General features: G+C 34.9%; 2 protein-coding genes across 5 annotated transcripts; both read left to right on the plus strand.

Moving 5' to 3' along the window:
• Window positions 1–1,988: 1,988 nt before the first annotated feature.
• On the plus strand, window positions 1,989–14,982 carry LOC106627691 (organic cation transporter protein). 4 transcript variants are annotated; one of them, XM_036377923.2, is made up of 7 exons: window positions 1,989–2,292; window positions 4,037–4,146; window positions 12,030–12,937; window positions 13,000–13,154; window positions 13,220–13,723; window positions 13,795–13,935; window positions 13,997–14,982. In XM_036377923.2, the coding sequence occupies exons 3-7, from the start codon at window positions 12,174–12,176 to the stop codon at window positions 14,407–14,409; spliced, it is 1,977 nt and encodes a 658-aa protein (XP_036233816.2). In that variant the 5' UTR covers window positions 1,989–2,292; window positions 4,037–4,146; window positions 12,030–12,173; the 3' UTR covers window positions 14,410–14,982. The 4 variants fall into 4 exon arrangements, with proteins under 4 accessions (XP_036233816.2, XP_036233814.2, XP_069966351.1 ...); XM_036377921.2 differs by lacking the exon at window positions 4,037–4,146; XM_070110250.1 differs by lacking the exon at window positions 4,037–4,146 and having other exon boundaries at window positions 12,059–12,937.
• A 1,725-nt stretch (window positions 14,983–16,707) lies between these two features.
• Window positions 16,708–19,737, plus strand: LOC106627709 (putative fatty acyl-CoA reductase CG5065). The gene is made up of 8 exons (XM_014247919.3): window positions 16,708–16,877; window positions 17,471–17,695; window positions 17,751–17,914; window positions 17,973–18,131; window positions 18,657–18,952; window positions 19,020–19,294; window positions 19,354–19,555; window positions 19,622–19,737. The coding sequence occupies exons 1-8, from the start codon at window positions 16,829–16,831 to the stop codon at window positions 19,686–19,688; spliced, it is 1,437 nt and encodes a 478-aa protein (XP_014103394.2). The 5' UTR covers window positions 16,708–16,828; the 3' UTR covers window positions 19,689–19,737.

Here is a 19,737-nt window from a genome sequence, read left to right on the forward strand (position 1 = left end):
GTATATGTCATTTAATTTATTTTTTATTCGCTTTTATTGGCGACTGACTCAACTAACAAAATTACAATTATATTACTTCTTGACACATGCATATATTATTTATGCTATATACTTATAAATAAGTATGTATGTATATATTTATTTATATAACATCTCCAATATCGACGCGCGCCATTCTGTTCTTACTTATAGTTTTATGACACCTTAATGTGTAACTACTATTGTATATTTAAGTATTGCAATCCTTATGTGAATAAATTAAAACAATATTGTATTAACAAAACAACAACTAAGATACTCTGACGCAAGATGTAAAGGAACAATAACAAGTAAGGAAGTGCTAAGTTCGGGTGTAACCGAACATTTTATACTCTTGCAACGTGCAAGGATGCGTCAAAAGCACTATATGTGCAAAGTTTTATCTGAATATATTCATTGATGTTGGATTTGTGTACTGGAAAGTGAAGAATGAAATTGAATTTAAAATTATGCTATATGGAATGTAGGCGTGGTTGTAGTCCAATTCCGTCCATTTTCACAATGTGACATAGAATCAGGTCAGGATTATGTTATATGCCGGTGAGTCCGGAAATATGTGATTTCATCTAAATGTGGGCGGTGCCACGCCTATCTTCCAAGTTTGACCCCAGCTCCTATAAAGCCCTCTTGTATCATACTGGTTGTAAAATTTAATGCCTCTGCCGCATTTGGTTACTGATATATTGCGCTTTACCATAAGTAGTTTTTAACAAAATCGTTATATCGTAATTATCGCTTGCACAGACGAACGGACAGACAAACAGACACCTGGAATTCAACTCATATCGTGATCCTGAGAATTTATATATATATATATATATATATAGTATATGGTTAGCCTATATCTAACGCGAATATTTTTAGGTGATAAAAACAACGGTTAGGTGAACAAAACTATTATACTCTGTAGAAACATGTTGCAAGAGTATAAAAATTGTTCAATCGGTTGCACCGAAGCTCTAATACCCTTAACAAATAAAAATGTGTTTCATACAATAACTTAATTTTGATCGTTGAATTTGTATTACAGCCATATGCTATCGTAGTCTCAACTGAATAATTTTTTTGGAGAGTTTAACGTTGCCTTCGACCATAATTCGTGTAAAATTTCGGAAGATATCTTGTCTAATACAAAAGATTTCACTCAAAGACTACTCAAAAACTGCAATATTTATAATCAGGAAAAATAGTTCTCTCTAAAAGCATGTCTTTAAATTTAAATTGAGTAACAAGATCATGTGAAGGTTGGGGGTTGAAATGAATTTCGTTATGTATCGAACGAGATAAATTAGAATTTTTATACTTCTTGACCACAAAACTAAGTTCACCAGGTCCTTGCAAACCATTGCTACTCCGTATGCAGGCCACAAGAGCACCAAATTGTTTCCTTAGTAAACTTTATACATTTTCATTTCTAAGATAATATTAGAGAATATGGAGCTCAAAGCTACAAAACGCTCGAGAAGCAAGTCATCGCTCAGCCATATTTAGCTGAACTTTTTCTGTTCACGAAACAGGACATATTCATTCCGGCGTGATGTGTCAGCAGTTGATTGAGGCCATAAACAAAGAATATCTTAAAGGTACTAAAAACTAAATCGGCCAAGCCATATGTGTATAACATCCAGCAGCATTGCCGAAGAGTGTATGTATGCGTGTATGTGTGTCTGGATCTGTGTCGCTTTAAAGCTACTCCGGCCGACGACAGCGCTGACCACTCCGAACAACTGAACAGGCTGCCTAAAATGACGCTGCCTACTTGCACACATACACGCATACACACATCCATACACATTCGCTCGCTCGCTTTACTGACTTTCATTCATGCATATAAATATACTTATGCAGCGAGCTGGTCGCTTGTGTTCTTACTTCTTGTTGTTTTTATATACAAGTTGTATGTAAATCTTACTGTTCTAAGTTCTGTCGTTCGCCGACGATCATTTTAGGCGTTTCAGTTGCGCATCGGGCGTTCAACCGGACGTACGGTTTTTAAGTTGCTCAAGAATAACATAAGTAAATAAGACAAAAGAAGCGAAGCGCAAGAAAAAGCATCAGCAAAACGCTTATAGATCTCGGCAGCTAGCCTAATAGCTAATAAGTATAAAACGTTTGTGCAACGGTACCTAAGCGCGCATTTGAATATAAGAGTTGTTGTGACTAACTGTTTTGTGATTTAACCGTTGTTGTTTTTTCATTTCAACACCAAGCAATAAAAATAACAAAGAGTGTGCATTGCAGCATCCTGGGCAGGTAAATTGAAACAACAACAAAAACATTTACCTTCTCTGTTTACGTTAGTTTACGTTTAGTTTCATACCTCTTTGTCGCATTCACTTTTTTGTGGTATAAAGAATTCGTCAAGCTTTTCGAAAACTGCTCCGAAACAAAAGATATGGTATGCGCTTACATGCACACACATCCACATGTGCAAGCGTTCGCGAAAGTTCGGTTATTAATAAACGCGTTGAAACACCTGTTTGAATTGTGCAACTCGCTGAGAAGAGAACACTGCGCGCTAAATTTATGCAAGCTAACTTACTTTTTGCTTTTCTTTTTTTTTTTTTTTGTTTTTGCGCTGAGCCAATATAAGTGTAAACTTCAAAAGCGAATGTCATGAAATCGGTGATATGATCGTTTGAAAAATGATCCATTTTTTTCGTACACACTGTACGAACTGTATAATGCACATACAAGCATGAATATGTGTGTGTAGGTGTGCAGCAATAAACCTCACCCCATTTTTTTAAAATAAATTATAACTGGATACTTTAAATATATAACGCGTTTATATTGTTTCATAATTAAATTTAATTTTATTAAATGTGCTTTATATTTGCAAAGGCTACTAGTAAGGTTCTAAATAAACATAATATAATATCAATTCATTTTATTATATATGTATAATATATATATTAGGGTGGGTACAAAAAATGTAAGGCGGAGAACCTTCACGTTAAAGTAAGAGAGGAATATTTTTAAGAAAAAATCGTTAAGACCTTTTTTGTAGAGAGGAACTCAAAATATATTTTCTTGAAACTTGTAGATTTGCTGCCTCAATGCAAAATATTAAAAAATCCCATGTTTTATATATGGGAAAAGAAATATAATTTAGGCACGGTTTAAATTGAAGATACAAAGTTTGTTTACATTGGATACTTGTTTTTAAGGCAAAAACTAAAACTTTAGGGAGAAAAAAAAACAACTTGGGGATATTTTGGACACCCTTAGCCACATATGTATATATATATATATATATATATATGGTACATATAAATAATTTAACTAAGTAGTAGACCTGTATATACATACATATATGTATTAGAAAAGGGGTTGCTACAATGTATGAATGGAAATAATTGGGGTACACTGGTGAACTTGACGAGCCTAACGATGACTCTGCAATCTTCACTTTCAACCAATCAACCAAACAGCTCATTTAAATTACATAAACCTCTGTACCCTCCAATTATAACCGATAAAATCGTGTTAGGACTAAAATATTATATTGCTGCAAAAACATTTCCACCACACTTAATCAATATAAAGTCGTAAAACATGCTTTTAACTCATAAAACACCTTTAAAATCTCAGAACGTCAGAAGAGTATGTGTATGCGAGAATGTTGGTAAGTGGTTATAGCGGCAGAAAACATTTCCCAAAACGTTTTTAAGAATGCTGCCGAGTTGTCAATCCTTGGCCGTATAAAAGGCCGACTGTCGTTGGAACAGAATGTTAGTTAAGAGTGTAAGACCATAAAAGCCAACTTTCGCCACTACAATTCAATATTCTCACAATAGTAAATTATATTTTCCATGAACCAGAAGCCACTATAGTCATAAATGTTTTCAAAGTTTTTGCTTTCGTCTCCCACATCTTGTGTATTTTTCCAGAATATCGCAGAATATCGGCGTAGTAAACAATATTCATACGTTATTAATATTTTTGTAGTATTTTGTAATGCAATACTCTAAATTAAGGTCTGTTTCCGTTGCAGCGCGTAATTAAATACAACAAACTCACAAAAATTACATACATAATTTCATAACGAAACGCAAGTGTGTAACAATTAACAACATAATTGTAAATAATCCAAGCAATCAGTCGGTAAGTAAATGTATCGTAGAAAATTGGTTTTACTATTTAAACCAGAAAAAAGTGGAATTAATTGAAACAGCTGTTATGGGGAATAATCATTGGTCAATATTTGTTAGGTGTGTTGGCAGTTAAATTCTGGTCTATTGTAGTTTACAATATGCTTAAGTTCTAGAAATAGAATCGTAAATTTAAACTCGCGCTATAATACTATACTGGGATCGAAAACAATTTACTTATAAAAAGTTATAATTTTCCAAAGGAAATTTATTTTCTGATATTTCTATTTATATATTATATATTTTTTATATGTAAGTATGCATTGTTTGTTTTAATCAAAAGCTTAGTTTGCTATTCAATTAAAACAATTAATTTTTATAATTACGACCGATAACTATATCAACTATTATGCTACCAGTATTTGCGCGCTGTGATTGTGTAGCAATTAATAATTGTTCAAGTACTACATAAATTGTTAACAAAAGACTTAACGCACTCGTGACAAGTGAAAACATAAATAAATATACATACGTATGTATATAAGTGCATTGTTTGTAGCTACAACAACAAATAAATCTGTGTAGACACTTGATCAGAGCCACACAGAAGCGTAACAGCGTATGAACAAGTATGTACAATACATAAATATTATATGTATGTTTGTTGTTATGAGTGGCCAATTGTGCACTAATTAAAGTAGAAAAATGCAATAAAAAAAAATATATATACACAAGCAGGTATGCAGTGAGTATGTTTTATTAAAAACAAATATTTTATCAGCGTACAGTCATGCGCGTATTAATAGCAACGTTCAAATAAAAATGATAAAAATTAAAATTTCTTTAATTCTTGATTTACGTTAAATGTTTCCGTTATATTTAAGTTAGTTCAGTCAACTATTTTATTTTAAGTTTAAATAAGAATTAAGCAGGTAACATGATATAATAATTGTGTTTAAGAAGATACCATAGATATATAGGTTTGTGCATATATTTTTCGGAATGTCGGTCGGTTTCTGAGTAATATTAACATCTAATTATTATGCCTGAGAAGCTGAAATTAACATTTTCGAACAAAGCAGGAAGAGAAGTAAAACAAAATGCTCGTTAAATTGAATATATTCGACAAGTCATCAATTTAATACATATTTTGTAATAGGGTAGCAAAACAAAACAAAAGTAAAACACAAGTAAAACTAAGAGGAATATTAAAAGAGTAAGGTTTTTCAGTAATATGCAGATGAACATACAAAGCCATACTTTAGAAGAATTATTTATTTATATGTTAGCAGAGAAGAAAAAAATTATTATTGTTCAATTGCATTCTAATAAAAGTTAATTAGAATATTATCTTTAACTATATTTTGTTTTTATTAAAAAAAAACTTGCATTTGAAATTGTGAACCAATACAGTCATTCACAAAAAGTTAGTTTTTTTCATGAAGCTTTAAAAATTTAAATAAATCTTAGCGTATTTTTAATTAAAATATATTTTAAAAAAACATACCTATTTAGCATAATTAAATACTTCGCTGAAAAATTGAAATTGCCTTTAAAAAGTCAATAAGAATTGTTCACAACTTGCTATCATTTTATACGCAACTGTATATTCCCACGCTATGATTTATGTATGTATGTGTATACAATAAACACACATACCAGATATACACTAATAAAAACTACCCAACGATTAGCGCCTCGTTAATTATATGTACGAAAACTTGTGTGAATGTGATTCTTCGTCGAGCACACTGAAAATCTCACCAATCAGGTTCACACCTACCACTGGGCAACCACGAGTTAGTGCTATGCGTGCGCATAGCGCCAATCACACATACATATATATGAATATGCATACGTATACATATGTATATATAGCGGATGCCACTCGCTTATCGCCGTTTCTGATTTTCGGCACTCAGATGTTTTCTTTTGACTCGAAACAACACCAACCCGCCGGCACACACACTTACATAGTTCTAATCATATTTACTGTTCCACGTGCGCTGATTTAACCACTTGCGTTCTCGGCTACATACAGACTTTATGCATGTACGAATGGGTGGCATTTTGCTGTGCCTACATGAGTGGTACACAAGCGTCAAGCGGTACTACCATTTGATGACATTATCGCCAAGATGTCATCTTGTCCATTATTTATATGTTGGCAAATTGACAGCGCCGACGATCTTGGCACCCATCTCGTAAGCAAGCGTTTGTTGTGTTGCCTTGCGTTGAGTTGTCATGCTTGTCAGCAAGATTTATACTTACATATGTACAAGTATATGATTTTGCGTGGTGTTTACTTTAATTCGATCTCTGCAATTGTCATCATTTATTAAATACACTTACGCTTACATACATATAGTACATGCATACATACATGTATATGAATATATAAATAAATATGTAGATGTGCTTGTTTATTATTCTTCTGCGTAAATACATCAGTTTAGCAGTTTATGGTTACGTGTGTCAGTTGTTTGTATAAGCAATTACTCAAATGAAATCTTCAATTGCAAAGTCTTCGATCGACGACAGCAAGCAACAGTAAGAAACAAAATGGATAAATGCTATTTTTATACGCTCGCAATCAAAGTAATCGAAGTGCAAGCGTAAATGCCAAGTGAGAAGCGCCTTTGCGAAAGTTTTCCTTGCCAGCGACATTGCATATAAACAATAAAGATATGTATGTACATAAGTAAGTATGAATATTTTTACATGCAAACTTATTCAAATAGAACCACATATACATACATACATACTTACAATGAAGGCAGCTTGCATGGAACGCTCAGTTTGCCACAAGTGAAGTGTTTTTTTCTCTTTGCACGCTGACTTCACAAATCGATTGCGTTCCAATGCGCCAATTGAATTCAATTAAATAGTGAACGAGTTGCGCACAAATTAACGGTCAGTCGTCATAACGCAAGCAAAATAACTGTATACAGAGATATGTATGTATATGTATGAATATGTGTGCCCGTTTTGTATATTAGTATATATGTATGTATGTGAGTGCATTGAGTTAGTGTACTTTCGTAGTACTGAAAACTACGGAGCGATCGACCTCATTTAGCATTAATGTACATGCGAAAGCCAGATTTTAAATTATTTTAGAAATTGTAAAATTTTCTTTAAATTGCAGAAATGTAAATTGACGTAAAAATACACTGGGGTGAGTCGAAATGAACCATCAGCTTGAGCTAAGAGAATATTTTTCGAATTTCACTAATTTTAAGTAAATCCATATACACTGCGCGTCATCATATTAGCAGCACGAAATATAAGTATACAAATATATACAAGTACTTTGTTATCCACAATCAGCAAATATTTTGTGGTGTTAATATTAATTAATTTTCATCAAATCCAAGACATCGAAAAAAATTGCCGGCTTATTTTAAATTAAAGAAACTTATGAAAAGATTTTCAAGGGTGACAATAATCGTGTAATTACTGAAACAGACCGGAGTAGCATACTCAAAGAAGCTTCAGACACACACGACTCAACCGCGAAAATTAAAGAGAAAATTTAGGTACATTCCTTTATAATATATAAAGATACAAAACTTCTGTTGACCTATGCTTTTTGTAGATTGACATTTTTGATACCTGATGGATTCTAAGAGTTCTATATCAGATTTGTCATAGAGCTGGGCACTCACAGAGAAAGTTTATAAGGCCTTAGTGCTTGTCTTGCCATATTATTGCATATCTGCTTCGCTATCTTGTATTTGTTTATTGATTTTCATCTATTCTGAGTTATTTGTTCAAATTGTGAATTGAGCTCCCTTTTGATCATTTTTAGCAAGCACTGTATTATATCTGCTTCGGATTCGTCTACACAGGCTCCTAACTTGGCCAACTCGTTTACTTTTTCGTTGGCGAAAATATTGCTGTGACCGCGAACCCAAATTATAGACAGTTGACCTGCCTGTGAGCATAAAGCCTTCCTGCGTTTGTTGACTACGGTGGAATTAGTTTATGGCGATGACAAGGCTAGCAATGCCGCCTGGTTATCTGTGTGTTATGATATCTTCCTGTATCTTCCGTGGCTATTTAATAGAACACCACAGGCCTGCTGTATATCTAGTACTTCCGCTTTAAAGATGCTAACTGAGTTTGGCAGACGGAGAGAGAGAGATACATATCAAGATCCTCAGATCCTTTCGTGTTTCAAGCTGTATATGCCTTTAATTCATATCTTCAGCATTCCACATACATACATACTTATATACTTATTTATTCCACAGCAGCAACATTCCGTAACAGCTCTTGAAATTTCATGATAACTCAGACCCACTTAGCTGCAACCTTTTTGTCTTTTCGGAGAGCTAAGATAGCTCCAAGCCCCTATCTGCACCGAGCGCGTAAGTCAACTAACACTGTGATGCAATAAGCGTGAAATATGTCAACATACATACGTCATAAGAATCTTCTCAAGGTACAATGTGCAAGTGCTTGGCGAAAATAAGTATTGTTTATGTGGAACCGAAAATACACTCTTGCGCATCAGTTTCTACATACATTTGAGTAATTATTTAACATATTTATGTATGTACATAAATAAGCATATATTATACCCACTTGGACGAGCCCAATAAACAGTGACCGAAATTATTCTTTTGTATGTATGTACATATATATTTTTATCAAAATCACATGAATCAAGGCAATAATTGTTGCGCTCGACTTGAGCAAACCACAATCAATGTAAAAGATTTCAAGAAGTGCTTATCAATTTAATTACAATAACAAGTTCAATTACAAACATACACACAAAGCACATTTTATTTCCTTGCCTTTGTGGATTTTTAATATATTTTCCATGCATGTATTTCACTTTATTGCATTACTTTTTTGCTTTATTTCCTTTTTTGCTGTTGTTGTTGTTGTTTTACTGCTATATTTGGGCGAACAGCCGGCAAATTGAAAGCGGTAGCTGTAGAGTACTCGTGCGAAATTCCGGAATTTTTACTGAAATCACACATATACATACACACATATGTATGTACAACTGCAACCGGTTGCTGTGTGTGCCAACATGTGTATATTATGATTATTACTTACGTCAAATATGTCAAAATGACAAAATCTTTTTCGCGTATCACCGCAATGCATTTATTTGTTTAAAAGAATGAGTTTTTTGTTTTTGCTTTTCACCTTTTCCTCTCGCCCTCTTTTGTACGCATGATATGCCCTTTCTTGTGTTTCTTTGGAAGTGCATAATTCTTTCGATCGGCAGCCGAAATTAGTCACCTTCAAAGTGAGCTCGATAATTAACGCCGAGCTTTCCGTTAACAAGAGCACACAGTTATTTAGTTACTTACTGGCTTTGAACGAATTAAGGCCGTGTGTTGCGGAGCAGTAGTAGAGTGCAACTTGTGTATACTTTAGTAATATTTCTTATAAAAAAACTTATCTTATATTAAAAAAAAAAACACATTTTGTGTAATTAAGTAAGTAACCGATAGCACATCTCAATATATATATACCAAATTTAAGAATTATATATATATAAACAGATAGTGTCGTTATAGCGTTAGAGAGAAGAATTTGAAGAAATAAATCACAGTGTAGTCTTAAATATTTAGTCGCTTATGATTGGTCGTCAATTACATAAGCTATAAAAATACGACCAATGGGAGTTCTCTTTGCTACTCGGTTGCGAGAACTGTCAAAAGCGAAATGGCATCAATCAAAATGTAGGAAAATCAATCTAGTTGCCAGCTGCAGTTGTTATAAATACTTCAAATTTGTAAAACGCAGAAGTCTGAAATTTTATTTGTTTACAGTGCTGGTCTTAGTCAAAACTTAATTGGTTAATTTGAAAGAATGGAATACAAGGTATGCATAGTGTAAAAACTAACAGTACCAGAACACATTCCATTAACAAATTAAAAATTTGAATTAGCTATTATAATATAAGCATCTTCCGAAAATTGACTTTGGAGATATATAACGAGATTTTAAGTATTATTATATGAAAAAACCTTTATTATTTTCTAGGTACATAAATTATTCTATCTTACAATAACATGCATTTTTAAAATCTCTTTTAATACCCCATTCGATTAAATACTGTTTCATAATATTTTGCAGTTACCATCAACTTGTCGCACAGCGTCATTTCTTTATGATGTTAACGTTGAAGACATTAATTTTCTACTTTGGGTGTGGCACAGCAGGGTTTCTTTTTAATCCTTGTTACTTCTTTTTCAATTAAAATTAGCTCAAAACCGCCAGAAAAAAACCATCTCGTTATTACAATAATTGAGTCACGGTTTTCAAACTAATTTTTTATTATTTTTTCGCTGTAAGTATATTTGGTAAACAGACTGCTTGCGTAAATTCGCTATATACTATGTAACGTACATGACGCAAAAATTGTTTATTTCCACAGTTCACAAACGTCATGGTTTTAACCAATATTAATGCATGGCATATGAAATTGTGTTATTAAAAGGTTTCTGCATTTAAAAATAAAATTTTTTAGTGCAATTATTGCTACAATAACATAAATATATTTGTGTGAAAACTGAAAACGTCATAAGTCTAATTATGATTTTTCGGAATTTTTAAAACAATGATGCAAATACGTATATATGTATGTCTATTCCAAAACTTCAAATAAATTTTGTAAATTTATTTTTCTAGTACATTAGGTGCAAAAAGGATGTATTACGGAGATATTCTATTATATAATATGTGTGTCTATACTATGCATTTTTTTAAAAAAAAGTTTTGTAAGATTTCCAAGAATATTTTTTAAACGCATAATTATTAATTAACGCATACAACAAACACAATTGTCACATAAAATGCTGACGACTTTACATTTCGTGGCGCATTACGCCCATTAATTAAAAGCACGCGAGTTAAATTTAAATCCGCATTCCATTTCAGGATCACATTCATCATCGTTTTCCACGAAGAGTTTTAAAATTACAACAGGTTTGCGGTATTGTAAACAAGTGTGACGTTTTCGTTTATCAATGACTCATTTTTGTGAATCCCACAATATAATATCACAAAAAAAAATTTTAGTAATTTGGATTCTTTTAGTTTATTTTAAATTTCAAGACAAAAGCCTTAAAGGGATATGATTGACTTTTTTCTTTTATGCTTTAATAAGATTTAAGAAATATTGAGAAGTAAGAAAGCTTTCAGGATGCTCTTTGGAATATGAAAAGATGGAACAGTAGAATTCAGTGACATTTTACATAAAAGCCGTTCTCGATTCGCTGCTTCTTCAGTAGTTTGCGCTGGATTCTCTTGTAAAAAAATAAACAAGTAAAAGCAATAACAAAATTGAATTTGATGTATATAATTTAGGTGAATAGCTCTTCCAACTCTCCGTTTGTTTTATGCTGTCAGTTTTTTGTTCGATTCGCCACATTCTACTTTCTAAGCAAATCGAATACAGCATATGAAACTTTAAGGTCCATCTATATATGATCTCTATCAGTTATTCACTTATTTTAGAACTTCCTTATAGGATAATATTTCAAGATCCAGTCATTACAGTAAATTAGTATTAAGCTTACACAATTAAGTCTTAGAAACCCACTTATTGTGATAGGAAGCACAGTTCATGCAAAAACTACTAATTTAATCTGTTCTTAGTGTGGTAAAGAACTCCTTGAAGTAGGGACAGGGTTGCGAACAATTCTTTTCGATGGACTTTCATTTCGTAAAAGTTATATCCCCTATACAGTAAAAACCGCAAACTACGCGAAACTTATAAAAAAAAACTACATTCGTTTCTGTTTATGACATCCCTAACGCTATAGAAATTTTAATTTACTCGTCTGCTAAGTTTCCTTATCAACACAAAGCTTGGATTTAGAAACTAGACATTCAAAATCAACTTTTCCCCTCTTATTTTTCCAGATCTTTCCACTGCACTTGCCAATTACAAGCATTTTTACAACAACACATTTGCTTAAGTGCGAATATACGAATATTATGCGTTTCTGACATTTAAACGCTACCAACAAACAACAACAAGTAATAGAAACATACAACATTGCAGTAATGACTCCTGAATTCTTGAAGCAACATATTCAACGTAACAACAGCAACAACAGCATACATAGCAATCAGCACACACCAACAATTTACAACAATGACAACGATAGCAGCCGACTGTCGGCATCACTAATATCCGCCACAACACCATCACACACACACGGACACAATGTCAGTCCATATATGATGCCCAACGATGCTAATAGTATAGGTGGTTACACGCCACCAGCCACACCACCACGTACAACGAAGCTCAATGCGGACATACGCAGCAGAATTCTCGGCGAAGCAATGCTGGCACCAAAGCCCAATGCGAAAGCAACGCCAACACCATCCACAACAGCTAGCGACATCATTGGCAGCGTGTTGGGCGATTTCGGCATCTGGCAGCTGCGCTCGGTGCTTATACTCTTTTTGTGCAAATTACCCGCCTCCTGGTTCATGGCTTGTATAATTTACACTGCACCCGAAATTAAACCGCCCACGCAGTATCACTGCGATGCGAGCCAGCTGACTGCGAATCAGTCGATAACGGCGAATCAGTGTTACGTGGTAAATTGGAGCGCGAATGTGGCGCCGAATGGCACCTCGACGGGTGAGATGCTCTCGCAGAAGCCATGCACGCAATTCGTATACGAAGATTACTTCTACTCGTTTATCATGCAGTACAATTTGGTCTGTCTGCGTGAGATATTTGTGGCCTGGACGCAGTACTGGCATTTGTTCGGCGTGTTGGTGGGCGGCGTCATCGGCACCAAAGCGATGTTGAAGTGAGTAGCAGGCAGTTGAGTTAAAATGCTAAAATTAACGAATGTTTTTACCTCCTTTACAGACTCAGTCCGCGCACAGTATACATCATTGGCGCGGTGCTGCAGATCATACTTGGTGTGGTCACCGGTTATTCAGCCGATTTAACCATGCACTGCATCTTTCGCTGTCTCGCAGCTATTGGCTGCGCGATGATGTTCACCTCGGCGCAGGCAATCTGTAAGTAGCAAATGAACTTCAAAGCGATTTAAACTGTATCTAACGCTTTCCATTACTCTCGGTAGTTGTTGACATCACTGGCGGTCGCTATCGCACCGGTGTCATCATACTCTACGACACATTTTGGTCACTCGGCATTATACTGCTGCCGGGCATTTCATCGTTCTTCAACAATTGGAGCCAACTCTATTTGGGCATTACATTCCCCACCGTAATACTGCTATTGCTGCTGCAATGGACACCAGAATCTCCGCGTTGGCTATTGAAGAATGGTAACGAACACGATGTCTACCGTGTGGAACGCATGATACGCAAAGCTGTGGACATCAATGAACGTACTTTCCTCATACCCGACGATTTTCGTCAACAAATCGAAAAGCTGCGCGAAACTCTGCGTTCCCAAAACCCGCCGGCTACATGGCTGCAGCTATGGCGAGGGCCACGTGCAAAGCATTATATGCTGGCGGCACACGTCGCACTTGCTTGCTACATTGTGAACTATATGGGCATGTTGTTAAACTTGCGCTCATTCGGACGCGACTATCGTATACCGAATACGATAGCGATGGGTAAGTGAAAGCGTTGTGCGTTATTTATGAAAGCTCTCATGCTTTAAGCTTTTCCCTTTGACAATTTTTAGGCGTTGCTGAGATCGTTGGTTGCTTCATTGCTCTACACTTCGTCATGAAGCAGGGTAACAAGAAATTTATGTATGCTGGTTGCTTCAATATTGTCGCCGGTTTGATCGGTTGCCTTGGTTGGACTTTTACGCGCGCGAACTGTAAGTCTCGCATCACAAAATTGATAAAGCTTATTTTATAAACATTTATTGTTTCATGCAGTGAATCCCGACTTCAAAGTCGTCCTCTGGATGATCATCGCCCTGGTGCCAAAAGTCAGCGTCTCATGTGCGCAGTCGCTAATGCAGGGTTGCATGGCCGAAGTAATGCCGGCACATAAGAAGCAACCTTTTGCTTTCTCAGTCGTGACCTTCGCGCGGATTTGGCTGTTGAGCGCGCCGTTCATCAATCTACTCAAAAAGACCGATGTCGCGCTTTCGCTTACATTTTTCGCTGTGCTAACGATAATTGGTGGCATTAGCACCTGCTTGCTGCAGCCGCCTCGGCAGAAGAATACAGCTAATCTAACGATGGCTGAAGCGATCGATAGCGATGATTCGAATAGGAAAGAGCGTTCACCGTTAACCGCCACTGTTTGGACGGTCGAGGGTGATACGAGTAATACGCGCCTATAAGTAGGTTGCGCTATTCATTATTTTTCATATGTATTTAATTGTATTATTTAGTTAATTTAGCGTGTGCCATCGGAAATAAAGTCTTCCCTCTAATAATTATATTATATATAGTACATATGTATATACCTTATAAATAATTATTTTGTAGTGCAGCTATTATTACTTTCTTAAATATAATTTTATTGTTATTCGCATACGTTTAAAATTAACAACTAACTTTAAAAGCTTAAAAAAAAGAAGTAGTTAAATAAATCTGTGATTAACAAAGCCTTAATAATTTATGTGTACATACCTATCTACAGAAGAAATATCGCGCAAAGTTATACAAGCACAGTCTAGGCATTTCTATTTTTTTTTCTACTGTTTAAAATTGTCAATTAATTAATTGTACTTAAGTTTTAATTACGATTACTTATTTTATTAACACATTAACGAAACGAGCACTATATTTTCATATACAGTAGTATATGTATGTATATATAAACCGATATGTATCATATATATTAGTAATATAAGGCAAATCTTATACAATCTCATACGAATGTACATAAATATATGCACTTGAAAAACCGATATTGGCTGGTAATTATTTCAAAATGCTACAAATATTTAAATATTCGAGACTGAAGCTTTCGATAGAGCTGAGGGCTTTGAAGCTTCAAAGCAAGTTTCTTGATTCATAAATCAAAAATTCATTTGAAGTAAGAGGATTCAAAAATATTCGAGATTTAAACTCTGATATAGTTAAAAAGCTTTAAAGAACCGTAGCAAATTGCTTCATTCAAATATCAAAAATCAAAATAAGTAAGATGATTCAAAACTATTTGAAATTAATGCTTTCGATAGAGCTGAAGAGCTTTAAAGCTCCGAAGCAAACTTCTTTATTCATATATCAAAAATGCATTTAAAGTAGAATGATTTATTCAATCGGATTCATTTCGATAAAGCATGATTAGGTGAGCCACTGAGTAATTGACCCATGAAGGAATTTGCTTCGGTTACTCAGATCAAACTTTCTTCAAAGCATAGAAAGTTTCAGTATAATCCTTCAACTATTATTAATTAAATCATAATCACTACCTTTATCGTGGATTTACGTAAGTCCGAAAGTAGACAGCAATCCACTGTGTTTCCAGTTGAGCCGAATCCAACAAAAGTTGTTCACGCACGAAGCACTTCCAAGCAAATGGTTGCCTGTTTTTTTTGGAAAAACTATAGCTGTCGCAACCATACCACTAGAACGACGCAGAACAGTAAATTCTGAGTGATACACAACCATTTGTTTGCCAGTTGTCTTTCGAGAAATTCTTTTACTTCTTTTGATTCTCGTATGTAAAAATAAACTAAAAGATCACCGTTTTTCGGCACCTGAAAAGGCAGTTTATGTGTTCAAAACTCATGTTTTGGAAATACCTCAATCAGAATGGCAAAAGTGCTTCGACAATTGGTTCAAACACATAAAAAGTTATATATATCTTAATGGAGAATATTTTGAGAAACAATAAAGCAAGAAAATTTAAAAAAAGAATACCGTCCATCGCAAGCGCGGCAGGAAAACAGGACGTGTAGGAGCGCTCATGAAACAACAAGTCGTATCCCTGAATTCATAATCTTAGTGATTGAAATATTAGGTTAGGGTCCGCCAGATCAGTATTCAATGCTGATAAACCAAAAAAAAACTTTTCTGTTGTAATTTTTTTTTAAGAAACCACACTTTATTCCTTAAAATATTAAAAAAAAAAACCATCGATCATGATCATCGTTTTGACAATCTTTATATTCATATATTAAATATATAACCCGTGCTGAGTAAGAAATATTTTACTCGCCACTATTACTTAATAGTAAACAATCCGCAAAAGCATTGATAGACAAGTAGTTTATGTGCAAACGTCATCTTGCATCATTGAAGCATTTAGGTGAGCCGCAATAATACCCACCGAAGTAATAGAAAAGCGCAAAGTTGCAAACGGTAAACAAACAAAAAGAGAGCAATAGCGCTTGAGGGAGACATTGCAACAAGCTTTTCCCGCCAAATTTTGCAAATATTGCGAATAACTGTAATGCAGAAATTCATTCATTTCTCAAACACTAATTTTCAATGGCTTACTATGCGTTTGTGTGCTGCCACAAATTGTTGCACAAAGCCAGCTACAGTCGCTGAAGCAGAGCGTCAATGGAAAGCTCGCTGGAAACTTGTTTTCATAGGATGTTGATGTTGTTTTCAAATATCATCACTATCAACTATTCAGTTTAGCACAGTATTTTCACTTTCATTCAGCTCGGCGGAGTGTTTGCATGGCAGCAACGCGGAAAATTTGCATTTATTGAAATTACAAAACAAAGCAACAACTACGAAGTGGTTTATGCAATAAATACCTACTTATAAAACAGTTTGTTGGCGCATTCCTGAGGCAGTATGTCCGTACCCGAGGACTTCTACAAGGACGCAGAGATTTTTGTAACGGGTGAGTTAGAAGGCGAAAAAAATTTGTTTGTTTAATCAACAGTAAATAGAAGAGCTTTCCATTAAATTATGTAGTTAAAGAGGTATTTATACAAGAGCAGCTTGATAAGGCTGTGATTATTTGAATCTGACATGTGACTTTTTTATTTCCAAATGCAACACTGCTGTTGTTATTTGTTAACTAAAACTGTTAAATTTTGACAAATTTCGGCGGATGAAATCTAGAAGGCCTTGGAACCATAATTTTCAATTATTAAAAAGTGATATTTTTAGCACTCGAGTTCAAAAATTCTAAAAATCGAACAGAAAACGAAATTATATTGCGAAGCTCTTGCACAATTTCGACATTAATTAGAACCCTGAGCAAACCACTTTCTGAGTCCAAACTAAGCGAAGTGGTACTTGTACTTACTCGTTCCAAAAAAAATATATCTTTCGTTAGCTTTGGGTAGAGTATTAAATATTTAATGTCGCAAAAAACTGCTTCTCCGCCCTATATGTTAAATAGCTCTTCCTAAAAAGTCACTGTCTTTTATAACTACCTTCGTAGTTGTTATGCTTGCAACTTTTCATTTCACATTTTTTTTCATTTAGGCGCCACTGGCTTCGTGGGCAAAACTCTGCTTGAGAAATTGCTTTGGAGTTTTCCACAAATCGCACACATATACATGTTAATACGTGAGAAGAGCGGCCAAACGGTGGAGCAACGTTATCAGGATTTCGTGCAGCATACAATTTTTGAACGCCTATGCACGCATTATCCGGAGCGGCTAGAAAAACTTGTCTATCTGAAGGGTAACATTGAGCATGACGATTTCGGTGAGTGTCGCTAGTAAATTTGTTTTCTCATAGTTTAATATTTTCATTTCTTCAGGTTTAAGTCTCTCGGACCGCCAACGCTTGTGCACGCATGTGCAAATAATTTTCCACAGCGCCGCCACAGTGCGCTTCAATGAGCGCTTGAAAGTCGCCGCACGCGTGAACGCCATCGGCACTTGGCATCTGCTGGAGTTATGCAAGGAAATGCCACAGCTAAAGGTAATATTTTCTTATGCATCGTAAAGTTAGTAACTCTAATGAGTAATCTTTCTTGTAGAGCTTTGTTTATGTCTCTACGGCGTATTGCAATCCGGGGCGTAAATTTGTCGACGAATTAATATATCCTACATTGCCGCCCGTCAACTGGAAAATGTTCGTTGATTGCACCAACAAAATACCCGATGCTTATTTCAATAGCTTGGCGAATTATATTAAGGTTAGTAAAATTTAAAACTGTTAAGGTGAAGATCTCCGGCTGTCAATTATACAAGTAGCAACAGCGAACACGGTTAATATAATGATTAAGACATGGATATATTTTTACCAAAATTAGAAATGTACTTTTTACTAACCAAGGTCCGTCAGTTAAAAGATCCCTAAATTTATAGAATTTATAAAATATCGCGATATTTAATAATCGGAGAATAATACCATATAAGGACACTGGGCTGATTTCAATAAGCGCTGATCATGTTTTCATATCGAAAATTGGTTTTGTCGCATCGAACTATTCCCTCATAAGGTTGTAAATATTTCAACAAAAAATTTTTGCGCCGATTCGGAAACATCTTGAATTTATCCCACTATACCAAAGACTAAGGAAGTTAATTTAAGTATTACTTAATTCGTTTCTAATTTTATCAGATTTACAAGGAACAATTTCACAGATAATTATCAGAAGTTGAGTTGAAATATTAACTTACATATATATTTTCCTTCAAACTAACCAACTCATCCAAAGGGCCCACACCCAAACACATACACCTTTACGAAATCGATCGCCGAGCAAATTGTGAATGATTACAAACAGTGTATACCTATTGTAATCGTACGACCATCGATCGTGACAGCGGCGCATCGTGAACCATATCCCGGTTGGATCGACAATATACAAGGCATCACCGGCATCATGATGGAAATCGGGAAGGGTACAATCAGCAGCATATTAGGCGATAAGGACATCATTTGCGATATAATACCGGTGGATTTTGTGGTCAACACATTAATATTGATGGCACAAAAGGCGACGCTGGGCAGGTTTGTGTCTTGATTTCATGAAGTTCAATTATTAAATATATATATTTATGAGCCTTATATCCAACAGAGTTTACATTGCCAACGCCACTTCGGGTGTTACGAATCCCATTACATGGGCGCGCCTAGGCTGTCTGACACTAAAGTGGTCGCGTATTTATCCGACCAAGCGTATTTTAATGTATCCGAACTTCAAGTACCGAAAAAGTTTTATGTTACACGAAATTGCCGTTATTTTGCTACACTATGTACCCGCTTTATTGACGGATCTGCTAACATTATTGCGGCAGAAACGAAAATTTGTTTTGCCGATTGCAAAAAAATTTAGACAAGCTTGTTTGGCAGGTGCGTTTTTTTAACATTCAACATAAAGATATACAATTTAAAGTAATTTTCAATGGCAGGTCGCACATTCTCGCTGAATGAGTGGATTTTCAAAAATCAAAGCCGTTACTACTTTCAAGGTAGTAAACGGACAAAACATTTATTATGGGATTTAGAAACACTAGACTATGATAAATATATAAGAGAGTTCGTAATAGGCATACAGAAGTATCTGCATCATGAGCGCTTTCAGGAGAACGCCAGCAAATGGAGGGTCACACGGTGAGCAGCAGTGTAAATCGAGAGAAGCGAAAGATTTTATTAAAGATTTTTCTATATTTTCCGCAGTTTATACTGGACCTGGGCGTTTATGCATATATTTTTAACCCTATTAGCGGTTTACTGTTTATTTTAAAATAAGCTGCTTAGAAATAGAAACCCTTTTTTGTTATAACATAACGAAT

Source organism: Bactrocera oleae, chromosome 2, assembly GCF_042242935.1.
Source record: "Bactrocera oleae isolate idBacOlea1 chromosome 2, idBacOlea1, whole genome shotgun sequence".
Classification (NCBI taxonomy): domain Eukaryota; kingdom Metazoa; phylum Arthropoda; class Insecta; order Diptera; family Tephritidae; genus Bactrocera; species Bactrocera oleae.

What these genes read in the sequence shown, in the direction of transcription:
- LOC106627691 (XM_036377923.2), top strand. Translation starts at nt 12,174, where the DNA reads ATGACTCCTGAATTCTTGAAGCAACATATTCAACGTAACAACAGCAAC. An exon ending in ACCGAATACGATAGCGATGG is followed by an intron (nt 13,724 to 13,794) that starts GTAAGTGAAAGC and finishes GACAATTTTTAG; the next exon opens with GCGTTGCTGAGATCGTTGGT. An exon ending in GACTTTTACGCGCGCGAACT is followed by an intron (nt 13,936 to 13,996) that starts GTAAGTCTCGCA and finishes TGTTTCATGCAG; the next exon opens with TGAATCCCGACTTCAAAGTC.
- LOC106627709 (XM_014247919.3), top strand. Translation starts at nt 16,829, where the DNA reads ATGTCCGTACCCGAGGACTTCTACAAGGACGCAGAGATTTTTGTAACG. An exon ending in CGCAGAGATTTTTGTAACGG is followed by an intron (nt 16,878 to 17,470) that starts GTGAGTTAGAAG and finishes TTTTTCATTTAG; the next exon opens with GCGCCACTGGCTTCGTGGGC. An exon ending in CATTGAGCATGACGATTTCG is followed by an intron (nt 17,696 to 17,750) that starts GTGAGTGTCGCT and finishes TCATTTCTTCAG; the next exon opens with GTTTAAGTCTCTCGGACCGC.